This window comes from Thalassophryne amazonica, chromosome 2, assembly GCF_902500255.1.
Source record: "Thalassophryne amazonica chromosome 2, fThaAma1.1, whole genome shotgun sequence".
NCBI lineage: Eukaryota > Metazoa > Chordata > Actinopteri > Batrachoidiformes > Batrachoididae > Thalassophryne > Thalassophryne amazonica.
Window position 1 is genome coordinate 999893 of NC_047104.1, and position 26833 is coordinate 1026725.

General features: G+C 42.9%; 1 protein-coding gene across 1 annotated transcript in view; it reads right to left on the reverse strand.

Annotated features, from left to right (window-relative positions):
- Positions 1 to 4383: 4383 nt before the first annotated feature.
- The window catches only part of katnb1 (katanin p80 (WD repeat containing) subunit B 1), a 171221-nt gene continuing 148771 nt past the window's right edge, over positions 4384 to 26833 (reverse strand). The window contains exons 19-26 of the mRNA XM_034160314.1: positions 21315 to 21365; positions 21131 to 21168; positions 20738 to 20980; positions 19166 to 19315; positions 18819 to 18895; positions 13822 to 13896; positions 13573 to 13689; positions 4384 to 4797 (exon numbers count right to left, since the gene is read on the reverse strand). Of these exons, the coding sequence (XP_034016205.1) occupies positions 4662 to 4797; positions 13573 to 13689; positions 13822 to 13896; positions 18819 to 18895; positions 19166 to 19315; positions 20738 to 20980; positions 21131 to 21168; positions 21315 to 21365 (887 nt within the window). The 3' untranslated portion in view covers positions 4384 to 4661. The remainder of the gene's footprint in view (positions 4798 to 13572; positions 13690 to 13821; positions 13897 to 18818; positions 18896 to 19165; positions 19316 to 20737; positions 20981 to 21130; positions 21169 to 21314; positions 21366 to 26833) is intronic.

A 26833-nucleotide genomic window follows, 5' to 3' on the forward strand; every position in this document is an offset into this window, starting at 1 on the left:
TTTTGGCAAATTTTCAAGGTCTCTACTGTACTCTACTACTGGCCAGTAGTGTTCATGGCAGTATTCAAACTGAAGCTGGGCTGATATTTTCAATCACTGTACTCAGTTCCAGCTCAAACTGTACCACAGAACCGCACGGTGTAAAAGTTCAGAGCGCACGATTTATGTTCTCACACACATTGTACCTTCAAAAACCACACGTCGGACTCGTGTTTCCAGATGCAAAACATAAAGAGAAGCTTTTTTTCAAACTTAATTTACAGAAACTCTTGATGGGAGACATCAAAGTTTAAAAAAAAACATTACAAGACAGGTCTGTGGTGTTTGCACAGGCACAGTGAGTTCACCTACCTACCTGCCCACTACTGGATGGTGGGCAGGTTGGACGCTTGTAGCGCTTCAGCAGCGGGATACCCTCACGACGGCCGACCAGAATCTCAAACAGGTTTGATTTTGACCATACGATCACTGATCAGGAGGTGGTCGTGAGACGTTAAACGCAGCTCGTTACTCCATGTATACTAAACGATGCAGGATGCACGATTAACCTGAAACTCAGTGCGATCCAAAAAATTCTCACACGAATGAAAAATCAGCTGAGAAAGGGCTAAAACTCGCACTGGCACCAGTAGATCATGGCAGTGTTATATTTATTTGGACGCCAGTTATATCAGATGGTTATTATTACAACTTGGCTTTTTTTTAATGCCTTTTTTTTTTTTTACAAATAAAAAAATGACATATTTTAGAAAAGCACATTTATCTGTAAACCCCAACACACGACACACCTCACATTAACGCGTTGGTTTACACAGAATAAATGAGTCAACCAGTCAGTGTTAGTGGAGGCACATTTTACCCAGAATGCCATCTGTCTGTGTTTGTTACAAAACTTCAGAATTAGTGCATTATTCAACATTAAAAGATATATGTTATATTTTAACTTTGCACAAATGACAGAATTGACATTAATGGAGTTATTCTATCAGTATTCATTTTATTTATACACCAAATCATAAGTCAGCATTGCTTTATTTTCCAAGATCTCGGCCTGACGGCAGCACTGTGATTAAGCAGAGAGTTGAGCTTTGTGGCTCCTCTCAGCTGCGTTTGTGCTGGAAGCCTTGTAGTAAACTGGAGCTTCCAGCAGGGGGCAGGACGCTCAAAGACAGAAGTGCTGACTCATTGTTTGGGCCTGTCATCGCCTTTGATGCTTTCAGAAGCGATTGTGATGTTAAACTCAAAATCAACTTGTTAGTAGTTGCAAGTGTGTGACTCTACTGGTGGTTGGCTCTCACTGCGGTATTGTATCACTTCCTGTTCCGGAGCACAGCGGTGTTTTGCTGTATGTTAGCTGTTTAATATGTGTAGTTAGATTGATCTAGTTAACTAAATAACGATTTGTTTCACAGTGTAATCTTCACGTGCCTTAACTAAAGCACTCCTTCTGCTGAATCACCTCTAAATTATTTACACATTATTCACTTTGTGTGTTTTTAGGAATCCGCTAGTTTAGCGCAGCTACTAGCTCTTAGCCGGTTTAGCATGGCGGCTTCTCCTGTCTCTCCTGCACTTTTCTGCTCTGGGTGTGAAATGTTTAGTTATTCCTCGGCCTCCTTTAGCAGTAATGGTACTTGTAATAAGTGTAGCTTATTCGTAGCTTTGGAGGCCAGGCTGGGCGAATTGGACTCGGCTCCGCACCGTGGAAAATTCTACAGCTAGCCAGGCCCCTGTAGTCGGTGCGGACCATGGTAGCTTAGCTGCCATTAGTTTCCCTCTGGCAGAACCCGAGCAGCCGGGAAAGCAGGCCGACTGGGTGACTGTGAGGAGGAAGCGTAGTTCTAAACAGAAGCCCCATGTACACCACCAACCCGTTCACATTTCTAACCGTTTTTCCCCACTCGACGACACACCCGCAGAGGATCAAACTCTGGTTACTGGCGACTCTGTTTTGAGAAATGTGAAGTTAGCGACACCAGCAACCATAGTCAATTGTCTTCCGGGGGCCAGAGCAGGCGATATTGAAGAAAATTTGAAACTGCTGGCTAAGGGTGGTGTCCAAAAAATGAGGTGGGCTTCATAGATAATTGGCAAAGCTTCTGGGGAAAACCTGGTCTTGTTAGGAGAGACGGCATCCATCCCATTTTGGATGGAGCAGCTCTCATTTCTAGAAATCTGGCCAATTTTATTAAACCCTTCAAACCGTGACTATCCAGGGTTGGGACCAGGAAGCAGAGTTGTAGTCTTACACACCTCTCTGCAGCTTCTCTCCCCCTGCCATCCCCTCATTACCCCATCCCCGTAGAGATGGTGCCTGCTCCCAGACCACCAATAATGGAAAGATGTCCAGTTTGAAGGGCCAGACAGGGTTGACCACCAGACAGACGCTGGACAGACTGGTGAATGAAGGGAACATTGACAAGAAGCAGAGACTGATTTTATTCTGCGAAGATATTTTTTGAGACTGCATCCAAGAAAGTTTATCAAAAATGGCCCCTGAATGACAAGGCACTTGAACATGTCAGGTTTGTGGACATCTACCAGGAGATTGTAGATTTCACCGATGTGGAGTTCTTCATCCAGAAGAATCCAACGTTTTCAGCAGCACCTAAGGACATTGAGATGATGCAGGAGGAGTTAATGGAATACCAGCTTCTGCTGCAGAAGGCCGTCCCTAAACATGTTTGGAATGATGAAAGAATGAAGCTTCCGGGTGAAGATGCAGAGGAGGACGTCACCTATTTCAGGATGGATGTGATCTGGGGACACTGGTCATCAATTCAAATGGGCAGTGGTTCACTGAAGCTTAGCAGTGTAGCCACTGTTGTTTTGCTGCTCCATCATTTGAATGCTGAAGATGCGTCTGACTGATGACAAAAAACAAAACTCCATCATTGCAGATGATGGCACCCAGCTGGCATCATCAATAACAGTCAAGATGACAAAAAACAAAAAAGAAACAGGTGAACTGCTGAAATAAGCCAAGAAAGCTACATGGAACTACAAGAAACACATGTAGCACAACTTAATCAAACCTTGCAAAAACAGAAAGTAAAATTGTGTAATAATAGTTGATTATTAGTTTTGTGTGTATTTTGTGATGTTAGTATCTTAAAACTCACATTTTTATCTTCATAATCACTAAATTCAGAAGATTGCACTATTTGACTTCAAAATTATAACTAGAAGCACCGGAGAGCGCAAACCTTGGCCAAGTCACATGGAATACCCTTTGGCAAAGAGACTTTCACGCTTCTACCGTCATATTTCAGATTCAGTGGTTACCCCTCTGGGGTCCGAGGGCATTTTCTGGACAGTTCACTCGCCTGGCACAAATGTTTATTATTGCTGTTAACAGCTCTCCCTGCATCCCACAATCACGTTTTACAGGACAACCTGTACTTTCAAAATATATATGCTATCGTTGTGTTTTATAAGTGTAATAAAGGTTTACAATCAGAAATAAGAAAAAGCTGAAAATAATTTTCCACACACATTTATTCAAAACACACAGCAAACTATAATAAACAACTGTTTTGACATTTTATAAAGGTAATTTGGGCTCTTGTGTGAAAGACTGTACAACAAAAAGGTTCAAACAATAAACAAATGCAGATTTTGAACAGTATATACAAAATAGTCTATGCGTTTTGTCTTCATCTCAAAGCAATTTCTGTCTGCTATTACACAAAGGTTACATCACAAACTTTTCCTTCCATGAAACTGTTTGTTCTCTCGTGCTCTGAAAGCAACATTCACACTTCGAGGCTCATTCAGTTTGAGGAGCGGCCCCTCCCCCCTCGCTCCATTGATTGGCAAACAGTGCTTTACGCTGGAGCGAGAGCGCTTACCACAGGCTTATCCAGTAACATTCACAGGAAAACTAGTCGAGCAATCCTGATACTCACACACTGAGCGGTGAGATTGTATGAGAGGCCCTCCGTCTGCTCACTTTCGCTGTGCGTAATGGCGCAGGGTGCATTGGAGCAGCCAGGGGGCTATTCAAACGGGTCAACTAGTAACACATCACTCCTAAAAACAATCTTTGGTGTGTCACGTGAGGTGAATCTGGCCTGCGACTGGATTTCGGAAAACCATGTGACAGTAAACCAATTCCGATTGGATGCTCACATTGCTCACGTCATCACACAGCTTCTATGAGGAGTACAAAGATGGTGGACGGTGGCTCAAAAATCTGCAGAGTTAAATTTTCAGCAAAAAAGTACGTTTCTATCTCATGTCATTAAAAAGTTATAATTTAGTAAAGCTTGGTCTCAGCTGTCGTATATGACGTTGTCGGCCCCAGAGGGTTAAACCCTTAGATCTTCAGTAAATGTATTTATAAAGAAAAACTGCATGAACTACACAAGTTTTTTTTCATTTACAATGACAAGTTTATTCAATGAGGAGAACCAAATGCTAAATTATTGTTGTGTCATAAGTTAATTTTTGTTACATGATACAGACACAAATTACAGAACAAATATACAGGAATCAAACTTCTATTCAAATATTTTACAACAACAACAACAAAAACTTTATTCAAGCTGTTAAACCTTTATTCAACCATTGTACAAAAAAGAAAAAAGGGGAATAATGCCAGAAGATGTGTCCGTGACAACGGTCCGACAGAGACGCTTCATGGCTTCTTCTTGTCCGAGTCACTCGTCCAGCGGGACCATCAACAGCTTGAGCTCGTTGAATGCGCTGCCATGGCGGCCGACTTGCTCCGCCTTCTTCTTGACCAGAGCATTCAAGTCCATGAGGTATTTCAAGCAGGTTCTGCAGCGCTGGTACCTGGAATGACAAACAGTGCCACCTTCAGGTCAGTTTGACATCAAAAACCAGTGATGAAAGTATGCCATGGGAAAAAAAAAAAAAAAAAAAAACACAAAACACTGAAAAGTTTTGCCCAAGGGCTGAAGCCCCTGGCAGGGGGTCTGGGGGGTTCTTCCTCAGAAGAATTTGAAATCTCAGATACTCTCAGCTACATTCTGGTGTATTTTCAGGTCTATTTACCACAAATAAAAAAAAAAGAATCTCCAAAAAATTAAATTAGTTGTTTGGTCAGGTCCATGTGTCCAGTTTCAGTCCCAGTTCCTGCCTGCGTTCTTCTGTCTTTTTTTTTGGCTTTTAGCAGTTTCTTTTTAAAAATATAAATATTGCTTATATTGAAAGGTACTAAATTAATTTATTCACTTTTCATATCATGTAAATAAGCCATCTCACAGTTTCGAGTGCACATGCCTGGGAGATCCTCCGGGTCAACGGTCACGGGACCCAAACAGCAGTTAGCTGCAGGTTTAAACCGTATGGCTGGAGTTTGCATGTCTGCTTTCTTCTTCTTCTTCACGACTGTCACAATTATCCACGTTACTGCTAAATCTCGTGTGGCTGAGCGCCAACTGTCCCTCTGAGAAGTTGAGGCCGACCGCATGGGACCAAGTAACTCGTTAGCATGGCGGAGTCTGGTTTGTTATTGGAATAAACCAGACAAAACGCTCCCTCAGCTAAGAACAGTGAGAATAAACCCCGACAGGAGCCGGCGGGAGCCAGAGAGCCATCAGTCTGTCCATCCTTTCTGAGGTTTCCTGTGTCGAGTCAAATTAATCCGCAGGCTCCTGGTGGTGCCCTTCCTGCCCCCGTCTTCCCGGTGGACACTACCTGGCAGGTCATGGGAATAATGCCGCCGGATCGCAAGTTGTCATCGCTTATGGTCGGATCTACAACGGTATCTGATCGTCTTCGAGCCTCTGACTTTTGTTTCTGATTAATGAAAACATTCTTGGTCCAATAATTTCACCTCTCGCCCTCCGGCCATCCCTCTTAATCATGACCAGTGTTGCCACAGTTACTTTGAAAAATTAATCCAATTACTGATTACTCAAGTTTAAAAGTAATTAAGTTAGATTACTAGTTACTTTTAGCAGCTGCTGACCCCCCACCATGAAAATGAAAACCTGTTTTGCCAGAACTCACTTTACAGTCGCACTTTCTTGACATCAATGAACATAAATACTTGTTTTATAAAAAATTAAATAAAGTCAGTCTTTCTTGACCTCACATTTAACTGTTGACGGTACTGTAACAGTAAAAATGTACAATTTCTAACCAACATTGTTTATAAATGTAACTACTAAATTCTTTCTAACATTTTAGTTGTTGAAATTATTATTATAAGTAGTAATTGTATGAAATAATGTCGGGCTGTTGTGGGGAGTCCCCCCCGTTCCCATCCTGTGTGGATTCAACCCTGACCCTTGCTGTCTGATCAGAAGCATGGATAGCGTTTATTTATACAGAAAACACGATCAGATTGACAGGTAAGGTTTTATCAACTTTTTTTTAATGACATGTCGTCCTCAGAAAGACTTTAGGTGCATTTTGGTGAAACAAAAAAGAGTTAGTATTTGTTGATTACACGATGTGGATCAGCTGTTTGTAGTGAGGACACACAGAGCAGCACAGAGTTTTAAATAAAGAGAAAGAAAGCTTAAATATGTCTTTGTAAAGTCACAGCTCTGAGCACTTTGAGAGAAAACTGTTTATCAACTCGGAGCACAGCGGAGGCAAAGTGGACAACTGAACGCTGCGCTCCTGACACCGGTGTGAGGTGCTCAGCGCTCCCCCTCTGAGCACGGTTTTAATTCTGCGATCAACCCCCAATACAAAAATAATAGTAATGCACAGTGACGTGGAGAAGCAACTGTAATTTGATTATTGACTTGGTAGGATTAATGCATTAGATTACTCGCTACTGAAGAAAGTGGTCAGATTAAAGTAACGAGTTACCGGCATCATTGATCATGGCCCCAGTTAAGAGAAGAAAACCCACAAAATAGACCCACAGTCCTATTCCATTATTCCTAGCCGGAGTATCCAGGTGACCCGCCTGCTGTGAGCACTCTAATTTTCAAAGTAAACGCATTATGACAGATATACAATCCACCGACTCACTGAGGAAATGATGTCATGCAGATTGTATTGTCTTTGGAGGGGTGTTTATCACTGCTTAAGCCTGGTTCACACGGCAGGATTTTAAAAGTATCTTTCGGTTTCCAAAACCTGAGAGACCACACACGTGGAGATAAAAAAATCATAGATCTGACAGGTTTGGTGGTACAGTGTGTGGTGTTCAGCCACACGGTGAGGACAACACCACCACACACAAACAGACTTCACACACCAACATTCCCAAGTCAGACAGGAAATCTTGCAAAATCTCTCGAGATTAAATGTGACTTCTGAGTAAACAGACGGAGATACTTTGTGGACTATTTACAACAGAGGGAAAAAAACGATACAAAAAGAAAAAGAAAAGGTGTTCTTTAAAGGAGTGGAGACAGCGCCACCACCGGACTTTCTGGTAAGTCAGAACAGCTGTTTTGATTTTATTTTCCGCTCCGTGCGTCAGTCACCTCGCTTTCTGATTGGCTGAACGTCACATTCAGCAGGCCGCGTACTTGTTTTGGTCAGAGGACAAATACGCACTGCGATATCGGGCCAAAAAAATCCAACATGTTGAATATCCCCGATTTGCGATCGGAGCGCTCCTGACGCCCTTCCGATGAGAGTGAGAGATGACAGTGCTCCTAACACACCACACACGGCAGGAATATCTGATAAGATTATCTTTAGCATCATCACCATTGTCGGGGCATCCTTAAGATTGTCGGAAGGAGAAGATCGGGTCCGATGTGGACCTAATTATCCTGCCGTGTGAACCCGGCCTTAGTTGTTACATCTGATTCTTTGTTATCGATACTGACAGTTGTCACTGTCTTCCTTTGTTCTGTGCTGCCCTAATAAAGTCCAAAAATACCCCCCGCCCCCGAACACTCAGCTAAGAGCATCGAGATCCAACTACAAGCTTTTTAACTGCCGCAACTTTAAGATACACTGTTGGAGCTGGAATTAACAGACAGACACAAAACACTGACAAAGAGAGAAATGACTTGGATTTAAATAGCGCCGCTCACACGCGTCGGCTGTGTTTGGGTCAGATGACCTTTCACCTCTCCCACAATGCAGTGCGTCACCTGAGAGTGTGAGACGGCTTACAGAGGTGAAATCACTGTCCATCTGTCTAGACTCTGACTTAAATATTATAAAAAGGACATTAATTTTACATTAAAAGTGCATTTATTTTCTTATGTATAATGTAAGTAATGAATAAAGATACCTTCTTAGCTCCCTGCTTGTTTTCCTGAGTTAAACTCACGTCTCTATGCTAATGGTGTTAGCATTGTTAGTAGCTTCGGTAGCTGTTAGCGCCACTTAATGTATGATTACACAGCTCATAACTTTTAATGTCCACAACAAAGTAAACCATTAGAACGACGGCGCAGTCCCCACAAACAGGTTTTAATAAACAGCCAAAGCAAAGATAGCCCTTCTTCTTCGTTGGATTTGATTGGCGGCTTGCAAATCAACATGGCGGACTATCACCACCAACTGTTTGGGCGTGGAACATGAATGGACTCTTGACATTATGTTATGAACAACAACACAGAAAAGTTCACCATGTAAGTGAAAACCCGGGTTTCCGGTCATTTCCAGAAAACTTTCATCACTGAAAACCCTCTGAACCACCAGCGTGAGTCAAGGGGTTGGGTGAAACTACACAGACACACCCACACAACAGTGATTGGTTTGCTGTGTGCATAGAGAACTTTGAAAACGAGGCACCAGCAAACCGCGAGTAGTAAAGACACTGAAGTTGAGCGGCTCCTCGTGGACGCCGGCTGTGAATGTTTTTGGATTTTAGGACTCGCCTCTGCTCTGTGATACTGGTCAGGGTGGGTTCTGGTCTGTGTGCATTTCTCCATGTAAAAACCGGAATCGACTCAGGAAAGACAGCTCAGTGTAAAACTTGTGCCAAATCCTGATGTGGATTCACAGCGGTGCCCCTGAACGGACGGACAGTCGGTTTTCGTTGTTGTTCTGGACATTTGATTACGAGTCGATGCCTCGCTGGTTTTGGATACAAATCAACTTGCACCCACACCAAGCTTGGCTCTGACCTTTGACCCAAGCACCACTGTCCTCTGGAAAGCAGACGGTAAGAATAAAAACAGTAAAAACTAAAACCTGACATGGAACAGAAATGTCACTAAAAGCTGCTGCCGCCAAAGGACATGTGACCTTCGACCCTGACTATTCAAAATCCATGATGACTTTTTATTACCCCCCATTATGAAATACAGGAGGAATATAGCGATTAGCATGTGCATCCGTCCAGGTGTTCGTCTTCGTTTGTTATCGTGATCTCTCAAGAACCAGTTAACCAGTTTCATCCAGATTATTAAGGTGGAGGTTATGTTTTCGCCCGCTAGTCTGTTAGTCTGTGAACAGCCTGTAACCCACAATTTTTCATCTATTCTTATGAAAGTTTTACTGAAGGTTCATATCCTGATAGGTCAGAAGTGATTCAACTTTCAAGGTCATAGGTCAAAGTCAGGAAAAATCTGAGAAAATCCTTTAACACTGAAGGAATATTCAAAAATTCTTAACTCAAATTTCTTTCATATTTCAAATCAAATCAATTTTATTTATATAGCGCCAAATCACAACAAACAGTTGCCCCAAGGCGCTTTATACTGAAGGCAAAGGCCATACAATAATTACAGAAAAACCCCAACGGTCAAACGACCCCCTGTGAGCAAGCACTTGGCAACAGTGGGAAGGAAAAACTCCCTTTTAACAGGAAGAAACCTCCAGCAGAACCAGGCTCAGGGAGGGGCAGTCTTCTGCTGGGACTGGTTGGGGCTGAGGGGAGAGAATCAGGAAAAAGACATGCTGTGGAAGAGAGCAGAGATCAGTCACTAATGATTAAATGCAGAGTGGTGCATACAGAGCAAAAAGAGAAAGAAACAGTGCATCATGGGAACCCCCCAGCAGTCTAAGTCTATAGCAGCATAACTAAGGGATGGTTCAGGGTCACCTGATCCAGCCCTAACTATAAGCTTTAGCAAAAAGGAAAGTTTTAAGCCTAATCTTAAAAGTAGAGAGGGTGTCTGTCTCCCTGATCCCAATTGGGAGCTGGTTCCACAGGAGAGGAGTCTGAAAGCTGAAGGCTCTGCCTCCCATTCTACTCTTACAAACCCTAGGAACTACAAGTAAGCCTGCAGTCTGAGAGCGAAGCGCTGTATTGGGGTGATATGGTAATATGAGGTCCCTAAGATAAGATGGGACCTGATTATTCAAAACCTTATAAGTAAGAAGAAGAATTTTAAATTCTATTCTAGAATTAACAGGAAGCCAATGAAGAGAGGCCAATATGGGTGAGATATGCTCTCTCCTTCTAGTCCCTGTCAGTACTCTAGCTGCAGCATTTTGAATTAACTGAAGGCTTTTCAGGGAACTTTTAGGACAACCTGATAATAATGAATTACAATAGTCCAGCCTAGAGGAAATAAATTCATGAATTAGTTTTTCAGCATCACTCTGAGACAAGACCTTTCTAATTTTAGAGATATTGCGTAAATGCAAAAAAGCAGTCCTACATATTTGCTTAATATGCATATTGAAGGACATATCCTGATCAAAAATGACTCCAAGATTTCTCACAGTATTACTAGAGGTCAGGGTAATGCCATCCACAGTAAGGATCTGGTTAGACACCATGTTTCTAAGATTTGTGGGGCCAAGTACAATAACTTCAGTTTTATCTGAGTTTAAAAGCAGGAAATTAGAGGTCATCCATGTCTTTATGTCTGTAAGACAATCCTGCAGTTTAGCTAATTGGTGTGTGTCCTCTGGCTTCATGGATAGATAAAGCTGGGTATCATCTGCGTAACAATGAAAATTTAAGCAATGCTGTCTAATAATACTGCCTAAGGGAAGCATGTATAAAGTGAATAAAATTGGTCCTAGCACAGAACCTTGTGGAACTCCATAATTAACCTTAGTCTGTGAAGATTCCCCATTTACATGAACAAATTGTAATCTATTAGATAAATATGATTCAAACCACCGCAGCGCAGTGCCTTTAATACCTATGGCATGCTCTAATCTCTGTAATAAAATTTTATGGTCAACAGTATCAAAAGCAGCACTGAGGTCTAACAGAACAAGCACAGAGATGAGTCCACTGTCTGAGGCCATAAGAAGATCATTTGTAACCTTCACTAATGCTGTTTCTGTACTATGATGAATTCTAAAACCTGACTGAAACTCTTCAAATAGACCATTCCTCTGCAGATGATCAGTTAGCTGTTTTACAACTACCCTTTCAAGAATTTTTGAGAGAAAAGGAAGGTTGGAGATTGGCCTATAATTAGCTAAGATAGCTGGGTCAAGTGATGGCTTTTTAAGTAATGGTTTAATTACTGCCACCTTAAAAGCCTGTGGTACATAGCCAACTAACAAAGATAGATTGATCATATTTAAGATCGAAGCATTAATTAACGGTAGGGCTTCCTTGAGCAGCCTGGATATTTGAGAGCGTTATGTAGGATGGAATCCTTTATCGACTGACAAATAGAAACCAAATTAATTTAGTATCTAATGACACATTTCAGCATCTCCTGGAAGAAAAAAAAATCTCAAAAGAAGTGCATATTTAAATGATCCTAGATTCAACCTTTCATTTGAACTGTCAATGATAATGTTGAAATAACAGATTATGATGTGGAAGTAGGACCTGGAACGATTTTCCTTTCCTAACCAAATTATGCATTAACCCAGAACAATTAAACTACATCAAATTCATGAAGACAGAAAAGACTGTTAAAGCATTTCAAAACCCACAGAAAATCATGGTAAAATATCAATAACATACCTTTTAGTAAAAAAGTCACTTATAATCTTGTCTGAAATCCTGTTTGAACAGCACAATGTTCATTTTCCAGGGAGAGAAAAATTCTTTGTGTGTTTCCTGACGGCACAAGATGCAGTTTGCTTTTCCAGCTTCTTTTATCTTCCGGACACATTCATGAAGACGACTTTAAATTCAAGACGGCTCCATGGATTCTTTATTCCTGATCAAACTTTTTCAAACTGTGTTTTTCACCATCTTGCCTCTGTCCGATGTCCGACACAGACATACCGCAAAAGTCTTCTTTTAAAAACTTGATGGCTCTAAAAGCGTGCGAGGTCCACTTCCTACTTTTAGCTTAAAAACAGCGACTTGTAAAATGAAATGAAATCAAATTTATTAATTTATATAGCGCCAATTCACGATGAAATCATCTCAAGGCGCTTCACACAACATAAAAAAAAAAAAAAACTGAATTCAAAATTTAAAACACAATAAAAAGACAACCATAAAAGAATACAAGAATAAAAACACATCATAACACTAATGATAAAACAGGGAAAACAAATGAGTCTTTAAACATGACTTAAAAGTCTCTGTAGTATCTGACTGCCGAATGTGTGCCGGCAGATCGTTCCACAGAGCTGGGGCACGGTAGGAGAAAGCTCTGTGACCGGCAGACTTTTTATTCACCCTGGGAACACACAGAAGTCCTGCACCCTGAGAACGCAGGGCCCGAGCCGGTACATAGGGGCTTACCAGGTCAACCAGATAGGGAGGTGCAAGTCCATGAACAATTTTATAAACTAATAACAGTACTTTAAAATCCGATCTTGCAGGAACTGGAAGCCAGTGCAGGGACGCCAAGACAGGTTTAATGTGGTCAAACTTTCTGCTTTGTGTCAAAAATCTGGCAGCAGCGTTTTGAACCAGTTGAAGACCCCTAATCCTGGACTGCGGTAAATGCAGAAAATACAGCATTACAATAGTCCAATCTAGAAGAGATAAATGCATGAATCAAAGTCTCAGCAACAGCCATAGACAGGATGGGACAAATCTTCGCTATATTTCGCAAATGGAAGAAAGCAATCCTCGTAATGTCTGTAATGTGGAGATCAAAGGACAACGTAGGATCAAAAATTACTCCAAGGGTCCTCATTTTATCCCTATAATGTATAACACATGAACCTAAGCTAAGTGCTAGCTGATCAAATTGATGCAGATACCTCGCTGGACCAAGAACCATCACTTCAGTCTTATCAGAATTTAAAAGTAGGAAGTTACTAGACATCCAACTTCTTACTGATGCAAGACAATCTTCCAAAGATTTTATGTGAATGAGATTACCAGCAGTTACTGGCATGTACAATTGAGTGTCATCAGCATAGCAATGAAAGGGAATCCCAAAGCGCCGCAGTATATTCCCAAGGGGTGTGACATAAAGGGAAAAAGCAGGGGGCCTAAAAGGCATCCCTGCAGAACCCCAAACTTCATGTCCCTATGATCAGAGGAGGTGCCATTACACAATACACAGTAAGAACAACTGGACAGCCAAGCAGACGGCGTCACCGTAGCAACCAACCAGTCCTGCTTTAAATAATTTTTCCTCAGCGGATCCGCGGACACTGATCTGTATCTGCAGATTTCTAAAACTTGCAGGATGTTGTAAAAAAAGAACGCTTTGGTTTTGGCATTTTACAAACTCGTTCACGATCACAATTACAGAGTACAACACTAACCCCTCCCTGTGACGAAATCCATGGATCCTCTGAGTTTTCACAGCCTTAATTTAGGAACAGGAAATTGCAACTCACCGCTCCTCTCGTGTGATGTCCACGCCGACGGACGGCGGCGCTTTCAGCGTGTCCGAAATCAGCATCCAGAAGTGTGACATGATGAGTTTGAGGCAGCGACAGCCGGTCTGCATGTAGCTGAAAATGCACAGAAACGAGACATGTGACTGGCTGCAGCTGAGATTCTGAAGGCTGCCAAAATAAAAGTCTGCCTGTTTTTACATTTGACAGTAAAGTTTACGGTCGGAACACTGAACGTCACTGACTCACCTCTCGTATTTACTCTGCAGCAGTTTGCCGACCTGAGGAAGAACAGTTGTGCACAGGTCCAGTTTCCATAGCAACCTGAAACACCAGACTCATATGTCATCTTTTCTGTCAAAGATCAAAGCTACAAAATGGGGCGGGGCAAATTAAAATACAAGCTCGCCAACCATTTGGAATTAGCTCCACTCAACACTTTGGCTCAAAAATGTGTGTTAGTATTTTTTAGCTGCTGGAATCAACGTCCTCTGTCAGCTAGAACCCGAGATACTAATAAATTTCCAAGATCAATCAATCAATCAATCAATTTTTTTATATAGCGCCAAATCACAACAAACAGTTGCCCCAAGGCGCTTTATATTGTAAGGCAAGGCCATACAATAATTATGTAAAACCCCAACGGTCAAAACGACCCCCTGTGAGCAAGCACTTGGCTACAGTGGGAAGGAAAAACTCCCTTTTAACAGGAAGAAACCTCCAGCAGAACCAGGCTCAGGGAGGGGCAGTCTTCTGCTGGGACTGGTTGGGGCTGAGGGAGAGAACCAGGAAAAAGACATGCTGTGGAGGGGAGCAGAGATCAATCACTAATGATTAAATGCAGAGTGGTGCATACAGAGCAAAAAGAGAAAGAAACAGTGCATCATGGGAACCCCCCAGCAGTCTACGTCTATAGCAGCATAACTAAGGGATGGTTCAGGGTCACCTGATCCAGCCCTAACTATAAGCTTTAGCAAAAAGGAAAGTTTTAAGCCTAATCTTAAAAGTAGAGAGGGTGTCTGTCTCCCTGATCTGAATTGGGAGCTGGTTCCACAGGAGAGGAGCCTGAAAGCTGAAGGCTCTGCCTCCCATTCTACTCTTACAAACCCTAGGAACTACAAGTAAGCCTGCAGTCTGAGAGCGAAGCGCTCTATTGGGGTGATATGGTACTACGAGGTCCCTAAGATAAGATCGGACCTGATTATTCAAAACCTTATAAGTAAGAAGAAGAATTTTAAATTCTATTCTAGAATTAACAGGAAGCCAATGAAGAGAGGCCAATATGGGTGAGATATGCTCTCTCCTTCTAGTCCCCGTCAGTACTCTAGCTGCAGCATTTTGAATTAACTGAAGGCTTTTTAGGGAACTTTTAGGACAACCTGATAATAATGAATTACAATAGTCCAGCCTAGAGGAAATAAATGCATGAATTAGTTTTTCAGCATCACTCTGAGACAAGACCTTTCTGATTTTAGAGATATTGCGTAAATGCAAAAAAAGCAGTCCTACATATTTGTTTAATATGCGCTTTGAATGACATATCCTGATCAAAAATGACTCCAAGATTTCTCACAGTATTACTAGAGGTCAGGGTAATGCCATCCAGAGTAAGGATCTGGTTAGACACCATGTTTCTAAGATTTGTGGGGCCAAGTACAATAACTTCAGTTTTATCTGAGTTTAAAAGCAGGAAATTAGAGGTCATCCATGTCTTTATGTCTGTAAGACAATCCTGCAGTTTAGCTAATTGGTGTGTGTCCTCTGGCTTCATGGATAGATAAAGCTGGGTATCATCTGCGTAACAATGAAAATTTAAGCAATACCGTCTAATAATACTGCCTAAGGGAAGCATGTATAAAGTGAATAAAATTGGTCCTAGCACAGAACCTTGTGGAACTCCATAATTAACTTTAGTCTGTGAAGAAGATTCCCCATTTACATGAACAAATTGTAATCTATTAGACAAATATGATTCAAACCACCGCAGCGCAGTGCCTTTAATACCTATGGCATGCTCTAATCTCTGTAATAAAATTTTATGGTCAACAGTATCAAAAGCAGCACTGAGGTCTAACAGAACAAGCACAGAGATGAGTCCACTGTCCGAGGCCATAAGAAGATCATTTGTAACCTTCACTAATGCTGTTTCTGTACTATGATGAATTCTAAAACCTGACTGAAACTCTTCAAATAGACCATTCCTCTGCAGATGATCAGTTAGCTGTTTTACAACTAACCTTTCAAGAATTTTTGAGAGAAAAGGAAGGTTGGAGATTGGCCTATAATTAGCTAAGATAGCTGGGTCAAGTGATGGCTTTTTAAGTAATGGTTTAATTACTGCCACCTTAAAAGCCTGTGGGTACATAGCCAACTAACAAAGATAGATTGATCATATTTAAGATCGAAGCATTAAATAATGGTAGGGCTTCCTTGAGCAGCCTGGTAGGAATGGGGTCTAATAAACATGTTGATGGTTTGGATGAAGTAACTAATGAAAATAACTCAGACAGAACAATCGGAGAGAAAGACTCTAACCAAATACCGGCATCACTGAAAGCAGCCAAAGATAACGATACGTCTTTGGGATGGTTATGAGTAATTTTTTCTCTAATAGTTAAAATTTTGTTAGCAAAGAAAGTCATGAAGTCATTACTAGTTAAAGTTAATGGAATACTCAGCTCAATAGAGCTCTGACTCTTTGTCAGCCTGGCTACAGTGCTGAAAAGAAACCTGGGGTTGTTCTTATTTTCTTCAATTAGTGATGAGTAGAAAGATGTCCTAGCTTTACGGAGGGCTTTTTTATAGAGCAACAGACTCTTTTTCCAGGCTAAGTGAAGATCTTCTAAATTAGTGAGACGCCATTTCCTCTCCAACTTACGGGTTATCTGCTTTAAGCTACGAGTTTGTGAGTTATACCACGGAGTCAGACACTTCTGATTTAAAGCTCTCTTTTTCAGAGGAGCTACAGCATCCAAAGTTGTCTTCAATGAGGATGTAAAACTATTGACGAGATACTCTATCTCCCTTACAGAGTTTAGGTAGCTACTCTGCACTGTGTTGGTATATGGCATTAGAGAACATAAAGAAGGAATCATATCCTTAAACCTAGTTACAGCGCTTTCTGAAAGACTTCTAGTGTAATGAAACTTATTCCCCACTGCTGGGTAGTCCATCAGAGTAAATGTAAATGTTATTAAGAAATGATCAGACAGAAGGGAGTTTTCAGGGAATACTGTTAAGTCTTCTATTTCCATACCATAAGTCAGAACAAGATCTAAGATATGATTAAAGTGGTGGGTGGACTCATTTACTTTTTGAGCAAAGCCAATAGAGTCTAATAATAGATTAAATGCAGTGTTGAGGCTGTCATTCTCAGCATCTGTGTGGATGTTAAAATCGCCCACTATAATTATCTTATCTGAGCTAAGCACTAAGTCAGACAAAAGGTCTGAAAATTCACAGAGAAACTCACAGTAACGACCAGGTGGACGATAGATAATAACAAATAAAACTGGTTTTTGGGACTTCCAATTTGGATGGACAAGACTAAGAGACAAGCTTTCAAATGAATTAAAGCTCTGTCTGGGTTTTTGATTAATTAATAAGCTGGAATGGAAGATTGCTGCTAATCCTCCGCCCCGGCCCGTGCTACGAGCATTCTGACAGTGTGACTCGGGGGTGTTGACTCATTTAAACTAACATATTCATCCTGCTGTAACCAGGTTTCTGTTAGGCAGAATAAATCAATATGTTGATCAATTATTATATCATTTACTAACAGGGACTTAGAAGAGAGAGACCTAATGTTTAACAGACCACATTTAACTGTTTTAGTCTGTGGTGCAGTTGAAGGTGCTATATTATTTTTTTCTTTTTGAATTTTTATGCTTAAATAGATTTTTGCTGGTTATTGGTAGTCTGGGAGCAGGCACCGTCTCTACGGGGATGGGGTAATGAGGGGATGGCAGGGGGAGAGAAGCTGCAGAGAGGTGTGTAAGACTACAACTCTGCTTCCTGGTCCCAACCCTGGATAGTCACGGTTTGGAGGATTTAAGAAAATTGGCCAGATTTCTAGAAATGAGAGCTGCTCCATCCAAAGTGGGATGGATGCCGTCTCTCCTAACAAGACCAGGTTTTCCCCAGAAGCTTTGCCAATTATCTATGAAGCCCACCTCATTTTTTGGACACCACTCAGACAGCCAGCAATTCAAGGAGAACATGCGGCTAAACATGTCACTCCCGGTCCGATTGGGGAGGGGCCCAGAGAAAACTACAGAGTCCGACATTGTTTTTGCAAAGTTACACACCGATTTAATGTTAATTTTAGTGACCTCCGATTGGCGTAACCGGGTGTCATTACTGCCGACGTGAATTACAATCTTACCAAATTTACGCTTAGCCTTAGCCAGCAGTTTCAAATTTCCTTCAATGTCGCCTGCTCTGGCCCCCGGAAGACAATTGACTATGGTTGCTGGTGTCGCTAACTTCACATTTCTCAAAACAGAGTCGCCAATAACCAGAGTTTGATCCTCGGCGGGTGTGTCGTCGAGTGGGGAAAAACGGTTAGAGATGTGAATGGGCTGGCGGTGTACACGGGGCTTCTGTTTAGGGCTACGCTTCCTCCTCACAGTCACCCAGTCGGCCTGCTTTCCCGGCTGCTCGGGATCTGCCAGGGGGGAACTAACGGCGGCTAAGCTACCATGGGCCGCACCGACTACAGGGGCCTGGCTAGCTGTAGAATTTTCCACGGTGCGGAGCCGAGTCTCCAATTCGCCCAGCCTGGCCTCCAAAGCTACGAATAAGCTACACTTATTACAAGTACTGTTACTGCTAAAGGAGGCCGAGGAATAACTAAACATTTTACACCCAGAGCAGAAAAGTGCGGGAGAGACAGGAGAAGCCGCCATGCTAAATCGGCTAAGAGCTAGTAGCTACGCTAAGCTAGCGGATTCCTAAAAACACGCAAAGTGAATAATGTGTAAATAATTTAGAGGTGATTCAGCAGAAGGAGTGCTTTAGTTAAGGCACGTAAAGATTACACTGGGAAACAAATCGTAATCTAGATAACTAGATCAATCTAACTGCGCAGATTAAACAGCTAACAGATACAGAAAAATGGCCGCCGCAGTGTAACTTGTCTCTCTTCTGATTGGCTATTCACGCGTACAGTTTTACTGACGGCCACCAAATTCTAAGGACTGGACGACGGACCAACACTTAGATTTATTTTATTTATTGTGACTCACGGCTGCATGTTGATGATGTTGAGAATGTCCACGACGATGGACATGTCGTTCATGGACACGGCTGTGTCCACTGCATTCTGGGAAGTCGGGGGGAGGGGACAAAAACAACATGACAAACTGCAAAGAGATGCTTCAAAAACCGTCAGACATCTCATGTTTGAGACACCGCAGTCAGACCTCCAGCAAAACTCCAACAGCAACCAATAAAAGCACGTTTCCTGTAACAGATCCAGGTCTGAAGTCCACGTCAGAGTAATCAGCACATGTCCTTGAGGACAGCTGGAGGGGAATGTGTGCTTTGACACAGTTCAAAGACACGGACCTGAAGATGGCGCATTTTGAGTTACCTTGATGTCGCCACTCATCCACACAGCTCGGACCGTCTGCAGATTCTTGAGTCGGCTGCTCAGCATCACGCACATGGTATCGTGACCTTTCCTGATCTGGGACAGAGCGTCGTCGTCGCTCAGTGCTCCGGGACGGCTGCTGGGTGATGGCTGGGGACAAAAAGAAGACATTTATGATGTTCTGACTTCATGTCATCCCTGAGCTCCCAAAGAATCCTCCAGAGAGGCCAAAGACATCCAGTCAACCACTTAGATCACTGGTTAGTGTCTCACAATCAGACAGTAAGACAGGAAGCACCAGGACATGAAAGACTTGGACCTTCATTCACCGGAAAAGAAATCAGCATTACCAAACACCTCTGAGTTTTGATCTTGCAACTCCATAAGATCTTCCCAGGTGTCTCTGGTTCTCAAAGGCCGAGGGCCCAGAGACATGAAGGTCACTGCTGAGATCAGTGAACGTCTCTACGGGTTCAACCAAACACGGCACCTCCCATCAATCACATCACAATAACTGCTGATCCACGTTCGAAAGCTGCCAAGTCAAAACTGTCCTCTCGCGTTCACCGAGTCTACCCTGTCCGCTCGCATTCGCACAGTCTACCCTGTCCGCTCGCATTCGCACAGTCTAACCTGTCCGCTCGTATTCGCAGAGTCTACCCTGTCCGCTCGCATTCGCACAGTCTAACCTGTCCACTCGCATTCGACGGACACCCTCTCTACTTTTAAGATTAGGCTTAAAACTTTCCTTTTTGCTAAAGCTTATAGTTAGGGCTGGATCAGGTGACCCTGAACCATCCCTTAGTTATGCTGCTATAGACTTAGACTGCTGGGGGGTTCCCATGATGCACTGAGTGTTTCTTTCTCTTTTTGCTCTGTATGCACCACTCTGCATTTAATCATTAGTGATTGATCTCTGCTCCCCTCCACAGCATGTCTTTTTCCTGGTTCTCTCCCTCAGCCCCAACCAGTCCCAGCAGAAGACTGCCCCTCCCTGAGCCTGGTTCTGCTGGAGGTTTCTTCCTGTTAAAAGGGAGTTTTTCCTTCCCACTGTCGCCAAGTGCTTGCTCACAGGGGGTCGTTTTGACCATTGTGGTTTTTACGTAATTATTGTATGGCCTTGCCTTACAATATAAAGCGCCTTGGGGCAACTGTTTGTTGTGATTTGGCGCTATATAAATAAAATTGATTGATTGATTGATTCGCACAGTCTAACCTGTCCGCTCGCATTCGCCAAATCTAACCTGTCCGCTCGCATTCGCCAAGTCTACCCTGTCCGCTCGCATTCACCAAATCTAACCTGTCCGCTCGCATTTGCCCAGTTTACCCTGTCCACTCGCAGAGTCTAAACTGTCCGCTTGCATTCGCAGAGTCTAAACTGTCTGCTTGCATTCACTGAGTCTAACCTGTCTGCTCGCATTCATCCTCTGATCTCAAAGTCAGATGTCTCTGTCAGTGTGCTGTAGTCGTGTTGTTCCTGTATTTTTGAAAACTGACGGGACCGTGAGGATTTGTAACGTTGTCAGGGGCACCACATCAGTCATCACTCGTTCAGTGTAGGCGTGCGCTCACAGGGAGGAAGTCGGCCACGTTGAGGCCAATGGGTTCATTCCTGGCGGAGAGGATGATGCTGGGCTGAGGTTTGGTCTTGCTGCTTGGAGCTTGAGTTGACACTGGACAGGAGCTGGGGGGGTTCGAGATCACTGGGCCAGCAGCAACAGCGTGCAGTGCGGGGGCTGGATGCTTAGACCGTGAGACCACTGTTGGCACCACCCTCTGGACAGGAGTGGATGAAGCCAGAGGGCCGCCCTTCATCTGTTGGTTTTTTAAAATGCATGAACATGAAACAAATCCATCATTTCATGAAAAACTTTGTTTTCTTCAGCATCGTGACGTCATCAGTTTGTTTCTGTCTGAACGTTGGTGTCAAAGGCAAACACTGAATGGTGTCCATGCTGCATTCACCTGCATGTCCTTCAGATGCTGGCTGATGGCAGCGCTCTCTGAAAGACACAAAGCAGACAGATGGGCTCTGAGTGTCTCTCAGGACACACCTGAAGTACTGATTACTGTAACCACAAATCAAACCCGTCTCCCCTCAGTCAACTGGTTTCTGGAGGAAATGTGAAGAAGCTCCAGTTGGACTCACCATCCTTGGGCGGAGCACGAAAAGGCTCCGATATCCTCGGAGGACTGCGAGCTGGAAGAGTAAGGTAGTCTATGATCAATCTCAAGAGTAAAAAACATGTCAAATAAAATCAGGTGGAGTCCCTCTGGATTTGAGAATTTAAGTCCTAAAAAGGATTTTCTTCTGCCCCATTTTTACACACTCAGAATCTTCTATCACCAACATGAAACAAAATTCACTTTGCATGTAAATAATTTTGAATTATATCCCACACAGGATAAACTACAGCACAAAGACACTGTACCACACTGGACATGAACTGAGTGACTGTGTAAGAAGGAGCAGAGTGAGGAAAGCCACCAAAACGCCCTCACCATTTCATTTGGTGTGGAGACAGCTAGGAAGGTACTGGGTGTGACATCTGGACAGCAGAAGTAAGACAAGGAGACTTGGTGGAACATAGATGTCCAGGAAAGCATAAGGAGAAAGAGGTTAGTGAAAACGTTTTGGGATAGCTGGAGAGATGAAAAAAGTAGACAGGAGTACAAGGAGCATAAGGTGAAACGAGAAGTGGCAAAAGCTAAGGAAAAGGCATTTAGTGAGCTGTACAAGAAGTTGAATAGTAAAGAAGAAGAAAAGGACCAACTAGCCAGACAAAGGGACAAAGCTGGAAAGGATGTGCACCAGGTTAGGGTGGTAAAAGATGCAGATGGTAATGTACTGACAAGTAAGGAGAGGCTGTTGAGAAGGTGGAGGGAATATTTTGAGGAGTTGATGAATGAAGAAAATGAAAGAGAGAAAAGGCTGAATGATGTGGAGAGAATAAATCAGGAGGTACAAGAGATTAGTAAGAATGAAGTGAGGGCAGCTATGAAGAGGATGAAAAGTGGAAAGGCAGTTGGTCCAGATGGCATTCCAGTGGAGGCATCGAAATGTCTAGGAGATGGCAGTGGAGTTTCTAACCAGATTGTATAATAAAATCTTGGAAAGTGAGAGGATGCCTGAGGAGTGGAGACAAAGTGTGCTTGTTCTTATTTTTAAGAACAAGGGTGATGTGCAGAGGTGCAGTAACTACAGAGGCACAAAGTTGGTCAGCCACAGCATGAAGTTATGGAAAAGGGGAAAGAGTAGTAGAAACTAGGCTTAGAAAACAGGTGAAGATCTGAGAGCAGCAATATGGTTTCATGCTGAGAAAGAGCACTACAGATGCAATGTTTGCTCTGAGAATACTGTTGGAGACGTACAGAGAAGGCCAGGAGTAACATTGTGTGTTTGTGAGTTTAGAGAAAGCTTATGACAGGGTGCCAAGAGAAGAGCTGTGGTATTGTATGAGGAAGTCTGGAGTGGCAGAGAAGTATGTGAGGGCAGTGCATGACATATACAAGGACAGTGTGACAGCGGTGAGATCTGAAGTAGGAATGACAGACTCATTCAAGGTGGAGGTGGGATTACACCAAGGATCAGCTCTGAGTCCTTTCTTGTTCACAATGATGATGGACAGGATGACTGATGACATCAGACAGGAGTCTCCACGGACTATGATGTTTGCAGATGACATTGTGATCTGTACTGAGAGTAAAGAGCATGTTGAGTCTAGTCTGGAGAGGTGGAGATATGCTCTGGAGAGACAGGGAATGAAAATCAGTAGGAGGAAGACTGATTCCATGTGTGTGAGAGGGAGACCAGTGGAACAGTGCAGCTACATGGAGTAGAAGTGGTGAAAGTAGGTGAGTTTAGATGAGTTGAGTCAACTGTCCAAAGTAATGGAGAGTGTGGTAGAAAGGTGAAGAAGAGAGTGCAGGGAGGGTGGAGTGGGTGGAGAAAGGTGGCAGGAGTGATTTGTGACCGAAGAATATCAGCAAGAGTGAAAGAGACAGTTTACAAGACAGTAGTGAGACCAGCTATGTTGGATGGCTTAGAGACGGTGGCACTAACAAAAGACAGGAGGCGGAGCTGAAGATGTGATTCTCTTTGGGAGTGACGAGGATGGACAGGATTAGGAATGAACATATCAGAGGGACGGCTCAGGTGGGAGGGTTTGGAGACAGTCAGAGAGGTGAGACTGAGATGGTTTGGACATGTGCAGAGGAGGGACCCAGAGTATATAGGGAGAAGGATGCTGAGGATGGAGCCACCAGGCAGGAGAAGAGGGAGGACAAAGAGGAGGTTTATGGACGTGCTGAAGGAGGACATACAGGTGGTTGGTGAGACAGAGGAAGATGCAGAGGACAGGGTGAGACGGAGACAATTGATCTGCTGTGGCGCCCCCTAACGGGAGCAGCCGAAAGAACAGGAACTGCCTTCAATACCATCCTCCCAGATCTTCTCCAAGATAAGCTTTCCCAGATGAACGTGCCTGATTCCACATGCAGGTGGATTGCCAACTTCTTGAAGGATAGGAAGCAGCACGTGAGGCTGGGGAAGAATGTCTCGGACTCCCGGACCACCAGTATCGGTACTCCTCAGGGCTGTGTCCTCTCTCCTCTGCTTTTCTCCCTGTACACCAAATGCTGCACCTCTGATCACCAGTCTGTCAAACTTATCAAGTCCGCAGATGACACCACCCTTATCGGACTCATCTCTGATGGGGATGAGTCCGCCTATAGGCTGGAGGTCCAACGACTGGTGTCCTGGTGCAGCTATAACAACTTGGTGCTGAACACTGAGAAGACAGTGGAGATTATTGTTGACTTTAGGAAGAACACAGCTCCTCTCCCCTTCATTACCCTGGCAGACACCCCCACCACCGATTGTTCTGTCTGAGTTATTTTCATTAGTTACTTCATCCAAACCATCAACATGTTTATTAGACCCCATTCCTACCAGGCTGCTCAAGGAAGCCCTACCATTATTTAATGCTTCGATCTTAAATATGATCAATCTATCTTTGTTAGTTGGCTATGTACCACAGGCTTTTAAGGTGGCAGTAATTAAACCATTACTTAAAAAGCCATCACTTGACCCAGCTATCTTAGCTAATTATAGGCCAATCTCCAACCTTCCTTTTCTCTCAAAAATTCTTGAAAGGGTAGTTGTAAAACAGCTAACTGATCATCTGCAGAGGAATGGTCTATTTGAAGAGTTTCAGTCAGGTTTTAGAATTCATCATAGTACAGAAACAGCATTAGTGAAGGTTACAAATGATCTTCTTATGGCCTCAGACAGTGGACTCATCTCTGTGCTTGTTCTGTTAGACCTCAGTGCTGCTTTTGATACTGTTGACCATAAAATTTTATTACAGAGATTAGAGCATGCCATAGGTATTAAAGGCACTGCGCTGCAGTGGTTTGAATCATATTTGTCTAATAGATTACAATTTGTTCATGTAAATGGGGAATCTTCTTCACAGACTAAAGTTAATTATGGAGTTCCACAATGTTCTGTGCTAGGACCAATTTTATTCACTTTATACATGCTTCCCTTAGGCAGTATTATTAGACGGTATTGCTTAAATTTTCATTGTTACGCAGATGATACCCAGCTTTATCTATCCATGAAGCCAGAGGACACACACCAATTAGCTAAACTGCAGGATTGTCTTACAGACATAAAGACATGGATGACCTCTAATTTCCTGCTTTTAAACTCAGATAAAACTGAAGTTATTGTACTTGGCCACACAAATCTTAGAAACATGGTGTCTAACCAGATCCTTACTCTGGATGGCATTACCCTGACCTCTAGTAATACTGTGAGAAATCTTGGAGTCATTTTTGATCAGGATATGTCATTCAAAGTGCATATTAAACAAATATGTAGGACTGCTTTTTTGCATTTACGCAATATCTCTAAAATTAGAAAGGTCTTGTCTCAGAGTGATGCTGAAAAACTAATTCATGCATTTATTTCCTCTAGGCTGGACTATTGTAATTCATTATTATCAGGTTGTCCTAAAAGTTCCCTAAAAAGCATTCAGTTAATTCAAAATGCTGCAGCTAGAGTACTAACGGGGACTAGAAGGAGAGAGCATATCTCACCCATATTGGCCTCTCTTCATTGGTTTCCTGTTAATTCTAGAATAGAATTTAAAATTCTCCTTCTTACTTATAAGGTTTTGAATAATCAGGTCCCATCTTATCTTAGGGACCTCGTAGTACCATATCACCCCAATAGAGCACTTCGCTCTCAGACTGCAGGCTTACTTGTAGTTCCTAGGGTTTGTAAGAGTAGAATGGGAGGCAGAGCCTTCAGCTTTCAGGCTCCTCTCCTGTGGAACCAGCTCCCAATTCAGATCAGGGAGACAGACACCCTCTCTACTTTTAAGATTAGGCTTAAAACTTTCCTTTTTGCTAAAGCTTATAGTTAGGGCTGGATCAGGTGACCCTGAACCATCCCTTAGTTATGCTGCTATAGACGTAGACTGCTGGGGGGTTCCCATGATGCACTGTTTCTTTCTCTTTTTGCTCTGTGTGCACCACTCTGCATTTAATCATTAGTGATCGATCTCTGCTCCCCTCCACAGCATGTCTTTTTCCTGGTTCTCTCCCTCAGCCCCAACCAGTCCCAGCAGAAGACTGCCCCTCCCTGAGCCTGGTTCTGCTGGAGGTTTCTTCCTGTTAAAAGGGAGTTTTTCCTTCCCACTGTAGCCAAGTGCTTGCTCACAGGGGGTCGTTTTGACCGTTGGGGTTTTACATAATTATTGTATGGCCTTGCCTTACAATATAAAGCGCCTTGGGGCAACTGTTTGTTGATTTGGCGCTATATAAAAAAAAAAAACTGATTGAATTGATCACCATAGCGGACACCTTCTGTTTCCTGGGAATCACTCTAATCCAGGACCTCAGGTGGGAGTCCACCATTACTTCTGTTGTCAAGAAGGCCCAGCAGAGGATGTAGTTCCTATGGCAGTTGAAGGAATTCAATCTGCCAGCAAGGATCATGATGCAGTTTTACACTGCCATCATCGAGACCATCCTCACCACCTCCATCACCGTATGGTATGCTGGAGCCACCAGGGACATACACAGACTACAGCACATTGTACGCTCTGCTGAGAAGGTGACTGGCTGCAACGTTCCATCTCTTCAGGACCTGTACATCTCCAGGACACTGGGGCGTTCAGGTTGGATCAGAGCCGATCCTTCTCACCCTGGATATAGCCTTTTTGACCTCCTCCCCTCAGGCAGGAGGCTACGGTCCCTTGGGACCAGAACCTCCCGCCATAAGAACAGTTTTTCCCCTCTGCTGTTAGCCTCCTAAACAAGAACCTTTAGAACTCTACATTGTTGCTATCACCACCATGTATCACCATTTATTTATCTTAGCTCATACATTCTGTACATTTTGTAACATTGTTATAGTGTAAAGATTTATTATATATTACTTGTTTTACTGCTCTATTTTTTTATGTTAGCACCAAGTACCACAGCAATTTCCGAATGTTGTGAACTTGTACACTCATATGGCAATAAAACTTTTCTGATTCTGATGAAGAATAGAATAGAGGTTTATTGTCATTGCGTTTCTGCAATGTAATTCTGGTGGCACTTTCCAAACACGGCTGGTAAAATAAATAAATAAATAAAAATTAAAGCACATTG